The sequence below is a fragment of the Rhipicephalus microplus genome, chromosome 7, assembly GCF_043290135.1.
Source record: "Rhipicephalus microplus isolate Deutch F79 chromosome 7, USDA_Rmic, whole genome shotgun sequence".
Lineage (NCBI taxonomy): Eukaryota > Metazoa > Arthropoda > Arachnida > Ixodida > Ixodidae > Rhipicephalus > Rhipicephalus microplus.
The window spans coordinates 20,617,516-20,627,554 of NC_134706.1; the positions used below are offsets into that span (position 1 = coordinate 20,617,516).

The following is a 10,039-nucleotide window of genomic DNA, read 5'->3' on the forward strand; positions in this document are numbered from 1 at the left end:
GGCCCACTGATCGTAACTGGCATTCCAAACAGCCCCCAATTCATTCTAGTTGGTAAGCAAATTCAATGTGGCTGGTAACCACATGACTTCCCACATTGTTGCAAATGGTCAGCACTTTGATGGTAATTGAGACTCCAATGATTCCATATGTTTCAATAAAAGGTTGAGTTGGGCTAGTTGATACATACTTGGATACATGCAGCGCGAACTTAGACAAAGAACACAGACAAGCGCTCGTCTGCGTTGTGACTCTCTGGTCTTCGACCAAGCTGCACTGCATGTATCCAGATGATTGGCCCAGTGACAAAAGCTGGTGTTTAGCCAGTCACCATTCTACCTGGTAAGCCAATTTAATATGGCTGGCCATTAGTTTCTGGTAAGCACTTGGTTGACGCTAAATTGCTAACTGCATTTCAGCCAGCCAGTGGTTGGTATACAGAGAGAGCCAACTGAAGCTAAGTAGTAGTGTAGTAATTGCAGTCTCTTGGCTGACCTATAAACATGATTATCACATTTCTGCGGATGCAAGTAGAAAATGACAATCCTGTAGAAGGCTGGCTGTCATCACACTGCACTTCATTAATTGCAATTTCACAACACAGTGGAAACAGCACAGGCTGGATTACCTAGTGTGAATGTGACATTAATGCACACTCAAATGCATGCACATACAAGATAAAAACAATGGTAGAGAAAAAAAAAATATGAAAGAATGAAAATTTATTCACACATTCCATAATATTTACACTATTTAGAAAATGCACCAATGGTCCTCCTCCGTTAAACTTCCGCAACGCCCTGGTTGTCCTTCGCCCTGCAAATGTTTTGCAGAATTTATACATTTAGTCAGCCACACAATGGCTTACATTCTTCCAAGTCTAGATGTGATTTAACATAAAAACATTAACATAAAAATAGCTATGCATGTTGAAGGGGTACAACAGCTGTGCCAATTACGCGAATTTGATACAATTCCCCGCTTTTGCGCCGAGCTGCCAAAACCATATTGCGCCACGCTGCGCCAAAATGCCAGACGAGCCTCCAAATTTTCTCAGTTGTGCTAATTTCAGCGAGAAATGGAGGCCGCGTACGTTGCCCTCCTGCAGTTTCAGTCATCAATCAATCCAAGAGCACAGACTCTAACCTTAAACCATGGTAACCTAACCACGCTAACCTTAATCCCATTAGGGCAGGGCACTCGCGAGACGCGATCGACCAGATAAAGTAACAAAACCGTGCGCATCGATCCGCTGACTGCAACAAATACCTATCCGCTGGACGACGCAACTTCAAGACAAAAATGCATTGCCGTAGCCATGAATGCTTAGCGGGAAATATGAACTTCCTAGTCAGCAAAAGCAGCTATGGCATGTTAGCAACTAGAGCAGGGAGCACATACCGCGTTTTCCGTGCCCGAACAGTCAACGTGCTGCGAACACCAGCATTGCTGGTGACCATGTTGGTCGCCATAGCAACGGCACATAAAGCATTTTGTCATCTCGGCAATATTTGGTGCTGTTGTGGGACCAACGAGCATGCGCCGTTGTTACTTGATCAGGTAGAATGTGCCTTGGGACAAGCCGAGATGTTGTGCCCTAAACCTAACACCCATAAAAAAAAGGGGGAGGGGCATGGCGGTGTTCGAAAAAAATTTTTTTGTCTTGTTCTAATCTGTGCAGAACGCTACTTGAACTACCTTCTTTGCTATACACCGGTGCCCTGCGAAAATGCGTATTACGATTTGGAAGGGGCTATTAGCAACTCACGGGACAGCAAATTTTGTTCAATTACTCATGCGTGAATACTACAGCATAATTGTGAGCACTAGTATAATCGCTGATGCCTGAAAAAGTTACTGGCAATTATTTGGAGCAGCGTATGACACTTCTGTCACCCTAAAAAAAACTGCGCAAGGTTTTTTTTTTTCGCCACCTCAACTCCTCAGTTTCACAAATCCCTTGAATTTCAAGGTCCCCCAATTCGCAGATCTACATTTTCATTTACGGTTTCTGTCAAAGGATTAGGCAGATGCAGCAAGTGCTAATGCAGACTTTATCATTGTTTGCCCAGTGGGGTAGATCGAAATGCTAGTTTTATTGAAATGGCAGGGCTCACGCTTACTCTGCAGGATTTAGGTGAAGTTGAAAAACTTGAACATACTTTTTTTTTCTGAATGTAAGTCTTCTTTCCTCCAAATTTGGTCTTTTGTGATAAAAAATAAATGTTATTTCTTACAACCAGCCCTAAATTTGCATTTAAGTGTTCCGAAAGTAAGCTTCTACTGCTCCAAATGTTATTTCGGTTGTTGCACCCCTGACGTTGTGAAACACCTTAACTAATGCCATCCAATGCAGTCTTCTCTTTCTGTACATGCATGTTGCAAGCAGATGAATATGGCCAAGTTTCTCTTAAAAAAAGGGGGAACATATGCACGGAACATATGCATTCTGAAGGCATCCATGTGCAGTGCAACCTGTATTGCATATCATAAACAACAAAGGTCTATTCATTTCACCAGCACTTTGTCAGCCAGTTTTGTGGTGCTGCACTCTAGCATTCTTTCTATGAACTGCACATGGTGGTGTCAGCACCACAGTATTCATTGAGAGAAAGTGCAGCCTTTGTGCAAGACCAGTTTACAAAGTGCCTGCACCTTCTCAGTGAGGTTGTGCTGAATCCGCGCAGCACGAGATGGCTAAAACAGCAGCAGACAAGGCCAAGTGTATTCCTTAATATTTCTGTCCAACAAGTACGTTAGTGAAGTTGTTTTAGTAAGTTGTGTTGCTGACAACGAAATTCATTTTTTTTGGTTGTTCATAAGTTCTGCTTAAAATTTACACATATCTATAATGATCACTGAACTCTTTTTGGAATGTCTTGCTCAGCTGTGCAGAGACAAACTTCTATGACAAGTAATCTATAATGCTCAATCTTGCTTTATATTATTTTAACATGCTTTCAAAAGAACAGTTGTTTGTAATTTGGACAGCTGCACATTATTGACATTCCAGATAGAATACCATTGTTTCACTGTCATTCGGTTGCGGATTGGATGAACCTGGGCGAAGGGCTCGCTCTGTCAAGGTGTCTTGTAGATCCTCAGACACGGAGGGGCTCGACTGGCTGCCATCCATGATCCTTTTCATAATTCTGCAGCCTGCATTTATACATGAGGTGCCGTGCTGTTTGCATTGCCCAGAGAGGAAAAAGAGCTGACAAAATATTTTCATTAAATTTCATCAAACAGCTGTAAACAATAGCCATTTGCAGTCTAAACTCGAAATATCTTCACTTAAAGACTGCCGAACGTTTTATGGTAACAAGCTGTACACACTGCTAAATGTCAGAAGAATGGCATTAATGCTTTCACAGCACAAAATCAGTACAATGAAGACATTTTCTGCTTCATACCTTTCATGTCTTCCAGTGCAGAAATAACCTTGTCCTGAAGCTCCATGTTCAGTCTTCTGAGTTGAGCCATCTCCCTGTCTTTTTCTTCATTTTGTTTTCGCAGTTGGCGAATGATGGTAGATTTTTTCTCTACCTGCTCTTCAAGGTTATCAATGGTTTCATGAGCCCTCTGAAGGCGCCCACTGTCCATTGCTTCTTTGTGGTGCTTTTTAGAATGTGGCCCATCTTGATTTTTCGCCTGCCTCTTCATATTTTCTTTCTTGCTTTTTAAAAGCTGAAGCAGGCGTGCCTCTGCACCACTTGTTGTTTTGTTTTTCGTTTTTTCTTTGATAGGGCTCTGGGCGAAAATAGAAAATAACTTGTTACACACTGTTTACACAAGTGTTGACAGGACCTTTTGTAGGAGGTTTAGATAATAATTTACCTCCGCTTCATTCTCGTAGTCCGAAGACGCCGGCGAATAAACCCTCTTCGGAATACGCGTTCTCTCTCTGGCCTCTGTCTCCGCGAAGTCCTCCGATTCTGGAAAACGTGAGGGCGGATTGCAACATTAACATTTACTGAGTTAGTGTCACATCATCCTCTGACGCGTGCACATTTCACGATCTCTAGCATGCACTTTTATTAGTTTTATTGCATTGTAAATTAACCATCGAACCTCGTGTGAATGCTTAAGTACCGTTGTAACACAACGTCATATGCCGCGAGCGAAATAGTAGCGTATAGACCTTGTCATTAGGTATAAAAGCTGCAGTGCCACAAACAAAGGCGCGTCCTACCGCAAAAGGGCCTTATATACTCCAGGCTGATATACCCGACGCTGTTGGTATCTCTCTGCGGCCAGGTAAATACCAGCGTCATCTCCGTAGAGTTTTCAGGTATATGCATAAATTAATAATGACACCATACTTATTTGCGATTGCACGCGGTAAATTAACAAAATGAACTATGCTAGTGGAGATTATCGATAAAATACTTTGTAGTTACTAACGGTGAACAGTGCTTAGCAGTCAGCCAGGCCAAAGAGAATGCATTTCGCCGGCAACATATCAAACAAAAGCAGGCTTACCTCCCAGTGCCAGAATCCGGGCCCTATAGTAATCGCTGTCTCCACTGTCGTCCGTCCATTTGACTAAATAGAGGGATTTGGACTTGAAGTCTTGCTGGTGACGGGGGAAGAAATCTTTAACGTCTTCTATTGGCACCGTTCCAATTTTTTTATCATCTTCGTACCGGACTCGAACGTGGGTAATCATCTTGCAATGCTGAAGAAAACATCTACACACGTGCGCTACAGCTGGTCAAACGCTGGTCGCACACAGCAAGCAACAAGGGTCGACCGCAGCTGCGGATCTGATAGTTTGTCAATGAAAATGTTATTCTTCATTATAAGTAAACAAAAAATCAGAATAATTTTAAAAGTATTTTTTTACTTTTATAATGTTTGTTTAACGCTACGCTGTTTCAATCAATTCACATGCAGACTGCTGGCTGCAGGGTGTCTATGCAATATGGCAGCCGCTGTGGCCGCAGGCAGCCGGTGCACATTGTCCTATCGCTTACATCGCCGTTTCTGTACTTCGTGTCCCGGAGTGAAATAAGCCGTCTTGTTGCTTCAAGACCTCGCGATGGAGCGCGGTCCGAAGAAAAGAAAGAGAGGACCCTACAAGACTTATTTAAATCCCAAGTCTCAGTTCCAGCTACCAAGGAGCACCGCACGCGCTTGCCCGCCGACCGTAAGTTCTGATCATTTTCAACATGGATGGGCACTTTCGATCGGGGTTTTAGCTTGATCCGGGCCCTGCTGGTATCAGATCAGCGGTTGTCCACAACATTAATCTGCATGTTGCTCAACGACTTCGATCGTTGCGCCGTGTTTTACGGTCTTCCTTTTTACCACCCTTTAAAGTTCTGCCCGCGAATGATCGAATGTGCTCGGCCGTGTTAAATTGCTATTTTTTATCAGTGCATTTTCTTTTTCATTAATTTAGCGCAGCAATTTAAGTCCAAATCTCATTATTTTCTTCTAGGGTGCCAGCCCTAGCATGCCTTCTTCGAGTGATGAGGCAGACAGCGACACTGAAAGGGCAGATCCACCAAGTCGAACAACATCACTGAAGAGCCGGAATAGTCACATAGCTAGTCCGGGCTCCGAACGTCCGGAAAGTGAAGAAGATTTCCCCGAGTCCGATAATGAGCCGGTAAATTGAGCTGGTAGTAGAATGCTACGAGAACTATTGTTTCTATACGATAAACCGTTTACTATATCGGCGCACTTGTTCTATCACAGGTAACGTCAAGTGGAGGCCGGTTAGGCTCGTCAGCTGGCAGTGCTATGGAAGCTCCTGCTGCAGCCCCTGAAGCACAAGAGCAGAGGAACAGCGCTGATCCGTCACAGAAATTTCCTGCACGCGAGCCTCACGCCCCAGCAGATGAAGTTATTTTACTAAGGCTTATCAGTTAATTAGTAAGCATACACATGCTATTTTATGCTTATGTATTACGATGGGAAATTATAAATTTTGGTTGGTTTTTTTTAGGACTCTCCACTTCAAGACGGCATTGCAAGCCTTTCTGACGCAGATGATTCGTCACTGTTTGATAAGGATGAAGAGGTAACTTTTACACACTAGTTGCACTCTACAAATATGTGCAGCTGGAAGATTCACATCCACTAGAATAGCCTTGAGCAAGTGCATTGGCACTGTGGTTTTCTCTTGCATAATCAGTTCAAGACGAGTTATCACTTGGGACAATAAACTCTGGGAACAACCTGCAACAGGTTTTCAGACCATGTTCTTAACACTGTCTGTTGTCATGTAATTTACGTGCTATGAGTGAACTAGCACAGCTAACTAGAATAGGCAGATTGGGTTACTGTGGCACTAAATGCTTCTTTTTTTTTTTCTTCACAGGAAGCTTTTTCAAGTGACCATGCTTCACAGCAAGGTTTCCCTGGAGATTTTCTCACATTAGATGATGACATGGTGTGTTTGTTTTCACTGGAAATAACTAGATTTATGGTCAGGTTTTAAGGGCACTACTTTCACAGGCTCTTTTATGTACTGGAAAATGTCTGTGTAAATTGGGCACTGTTAAGAGGGACACGTAGCGGTGATTTGGTGAATGATTCATTTCAAGATCACTGGCTCTTTCATTTTAAAGAATATCTCACCAGTTGGTCTGTAAAAAGTTATCAGCCTAGCAGGCATGATATTTTGTACTGATCAATAACAGAGTTGTTTGCTCATATTCATTGGGCTTATCACGGTTCACTATAACTGAATTCTGTGATAGCTTCATTGACGAAAGCTTTTTTTTTTTTTACTTTCAGCAGCCTGCTGCAGATCCAGTGACAGAGCCTGATCCATCTTGCAAGGCACGCTTTGGAGACCTTTTTACACAACTTGTCACTGAGAAAGTGGTTCTTTCGAAGGGAGATATTCTCCTAATGGCACTAAAGCATGCTGTGAAGAATAATTTGACTCTTTTGGGTTTAACTAGCTTAATAGATTTAATTAACAGAATTTTTGATAAACCTATATTACCTCACTCACAGTATCACCTACATAAACTTTTTAGCGAAACTGGCACCACTATGACTTTTTTCTTTTTTTGTCCGAGATGCTTTTCGCATATTGGCAGTCTTGAGACAAATTCTTACTTGAAATGCTCGAAGTGCAGTCACACAACTTTTGTGTCTTCCCTTTCGGATGCCCCCTTTTTTGTCACTCTCGATGTGGAGTCGCAACTTCAAAGGCTACTTAAGGACTGTGATCTTCTTGATTTAACAAAGCCCCTTCCGACGAATGGGACATTTTCAGACATCTGGGATGGTACAATGTATCGTACTTTTGTAGCCGAATCTCAACACTGTGGACCAAGAATCAGTTTCTCGTTGAATGCAGATGGGACCCCGCTTTTCAAATCAAGTGGGACATCAATTTGGCCCATCCAGCTAATTGTTAATGAGCTCCCTCCACAGCAAAGAATGTCCAAATTGGTCCTGGCCGCATTGTGGTTCTGGAAAGAAAAGCCAAACATGGCACTTTTCCAAGGTACTTTTGTTGAGAAAATGAACGAGCTGTGTGAGAATGGCGTTGAATTACAACGTCAAGGAAGGGTTGAAAAATATAAGGTCTATTGTATCTGTTCAAGTGTAGATTCTGTTGCTAGGGCACCGATGCAAGGTGTAACCCAATTTAATGGGTATTTTGGATGTAATTGGTGTCTCCAAAGAGGTGAGAGAGCTGGCGGGGCAACTAAATACCCAGTTGAGGAAGTTGAACCCACAGAAAGAAGTGAGCTCCAAATGCTAAATGACATGGAGATTGCTTTGAAAGGGGGGGTGCCTGTGCAAGGAGTCAAAACAGTGTCACCGTTGATAAACCTGCCCCATTTTAACATAGTGTGGAGCTTTGTGCCAGACTATATGCACTGTGTCTTGCTGGGGGTAGCGCGCCAGTTCCTAGAATTGTGGTTCAATTCTGATAGTGCCTGTTCAATAAGCCGACATCAGCACATAGTGGACCGCAGGCTTATGTCTATTAAGCCACCAATGGATGTGAAGCGATTGCCGAGGCCGACAAAAGAGCGGAAATGGTGGAAGGCCAAGGAACTTGAGAGCTGGCTACTTTGTTACAGTGTCCCTGTTTTGCATGGCATTCTTGAGAAGCCATACATGCAACACTGGGCTTGCCTAGTTGAAGCCTTGCACATAATGTTGCAGCGTGCAATCAGCCCAACTGAGCTCACCATTGCCGAGGGGCTATTGTTGGAGTTTCATGTGCGTGCAGAACTGCTGTTTGGCAAGTCAGTCATGACATTCAACATGCACCAACTGACTCATATAGCAAAGAGTGTGCGCCACTGGGGACCACTTTGGGCACACAGTGCGTTCCCATTTGAAGCTGGGAACGGCAGCCTAAAAAAAGCTGTAAAAGCAGCTAACGGAATTCCCCATAAAGTCTGCCGAGTCCTACAGATGGAAAGCATGGTAGTAGAACTTCAACGGCAGGCTATCAGTCCAAGTGTAGCAGAGTACTGCTCGTCTTTTGATGGCACAAAAACGCAAAAAAGCGTACTTAGTAGTGGTGGCTACCGTTTTTTCGGACACGGTTCCCGACGTGCATCAGCAGGTTTGCAGCCATCTTTACATGACACTACCCTTGAGTTCACCAAATACAGAAGAATGTTGGCGAAGGGATCAATTATCACTGATAGCATGTATGCATCTAACAAGAGGACCAATAGCTCTGTTGTTGAACTTCAAAATGGGCATTTTGTTATTGTTGAAGAAATATACCATGGCAGCGACAACAAAGCATATATATCTGCAAGGAAATTAAGCTGCAGTCCAGTGATGTACAACTTGGTGGCCATGTCACATGTGCTGAAAGTAAATCACAAGGCAGCGAATACATCACTGGTCGAATGCTCTGAAATCAGAAAGGTGGTTGTGTTTGTGGAACTCGAAAGAGCTTCCTATGTATGCTTCCCTCCAAGTTCCTTTACATTGTAATGTATTTGAAGTGAAGAACCTATGCTGTGTAAGTTTTAAAGGAACCCTGTTTAGTGCACACTATGCCTCAAAACATGAGCGTTTTTTTATGTGAGTGGCCCTTGAAATGCCTTGAGGCGATCGACGTGAAATCGCCACCCGTGACTAGTTAGCTCTTCTAGTAGGCAAGATGTTTGTCATGATGACTCATACCATTGAAACAATTCCGTTTGAGTATATATAATGTATATAGTTCATCAAAAAGTATATAGTGAATCCAAATGTAAATTAATAAACATTGAGTATGTTATGTATATATAACATTGCCACGTCTATATATGGTAATAGAAGATTTGTACGGAGGATTCGCGGGTGACCTGATCATCTCCAAGCAAGCTCACCTAACATCATTCACTTTCTGGATATGGTGATGATTTTTTGTTTCACGATTATGTTTCAATGCATGGTGACAACATGGTGTACCTCATAAAAATTGTTCTTTAGAGCAGTCATGCCTGTGTAGCTCATGAACATACCAAGAAAATGTTTTTAAATGTGCAGTGAAAATGGTTATGTGTGGGCCCGCACATGAGAGCCTCCCCGGCTGCATATTTGAGACCACTGATATAGAGGGATTTATCGTGCTGTGCAGATTAAATTGATTGACCACATGGCTGTGACAAATTGTGAAATATCTGTCTGTAAGCCAGCTTGCTCTCTAGGTTTGATTGTTTTTGGAAATATTTTTTTTTCGTTAAAGTCTAGTGTTTTGCATATTGTATTAGGTATCTGAATATTACCGAAAAGAGATCGGTGGGTCTGAATTTCTTTAAATTTATTATGTCTCTTTTTGTGTGTATTAATGTTTTATATTTGCATTGTGTACTGAATGTTTTCCTATATTTATTCAGTGGGTGCTGTATTTTTTTTATTCTTACTGCTATTGTATTCTTTATTTTAGTGTGTGTGTCGGGGTACTGCAATATTACATGACGCTTTTTATTCTTTTTCATACAAGTTCAGTCTTGTACACTATGCATAGAATGTGTGCTTGTCATTCATACATAATTCATTGTGCCACTGTGAGCATCCTTAAAGGCCAACTCCAGCGATTTTTCGACCATGTCA

The 10,039-nt window shown here is 42.4% G+C and overlaps 2 protein-coding genes across 5 annotated transcripts; one reads left to right on the plus strand and one right to left on the minus strand.

Moving 5' to 3' along the window:
• Positions 1-2,856: 2,856 nt before the first annotated feature.
• LOC142767323 (uncharacterized) lies at positions 2,857-4,799 on the minus strand. The gene is made up of 4 exons (XM_075868806.1): positions 4,481-4,799; positions 3,836-3,933; positions 3,412-3,748; positions 2,857-3,157 (listed from the first exon to the last, which is right to left on the minus strand). Exons 1-4 carry the CDS (start codon positions 4,665-4,667, stop codon positions 2,997-2,999), a joined length of 783 nt encoding a protein of 260 aa, XP_075724921.1. The 5' UTR covers positions 4,668-4,799; the 3' UTR covers positions 2,857-2,996.
• A 91-nt stretch (positions 4,800-4,890) lies between these two features.
• Positions 4,891-9,710, plus strand: LOC119170838 (uncharacterized). Of its 4 annotated transcripts, none has more exons than XM_037422103.2 (6): positions 4,891-5,147; positions 5,442-5,612; positions 5,702-5,878; positions 5,952-6,026; positions 6,327-6,398; positions 6,746-9,710. In XM_037422103.2, exons 5-6 carry the CDS (start codon positions 6,396-6,398, stop codon positions 8,930-8,932), a joined length of 2,190 nt encoding a protein of 729 aa, XP_037278000.2. In that variant the 5' UTR covers positions 4,891-5,147; positions 5,442-5,612; positions 5,702-5,878; positions 5,952-6,026; positions 6,327-6,395; the 3' UTR covers positions 8,933-9,710. The 4 variants fall into 4 exon arrangements, 3 of the variants coding, with proteins under 3 accessions (XP_037278000.2, XP_037278001.2, XP_075724920.1); XM_037422104.2 differs by having other exon boundaries at positions 6,749-9,710; XR_012884822.1 differs by lacking the exon at positions 6,327-6,398 and having other exon boundaries at positions 4,896-5,147; positions 6,746-6,911.
• The last annotated feature ends 329 nt before the right edge of the window (positions 9,711-10,039 follow it).

Coding starts and splice junctions, on each gene's coding strand:
- LOC142767323 (XM_075868806.1), bottom strand. CDS start 4,667: ATGATTACCCACGTTCGAGTCCGGTACGAAGATGATAAAAAAATTGGA. Junction 3,934..4,480: donor CCGGATTCTGGCACTGGGAG/GTAAGCCTGCTT, acceptor CACGTTTTCCAG/AATCGGAGGACTTCGCGGAG. Junction 3,749..3,835: donor ACTACGAGAATGAAGCGGAG/GTAAATTATTAT, acceptor ATTTTCGCCCAG/AGCCCTATCAAAGAAAAAAC.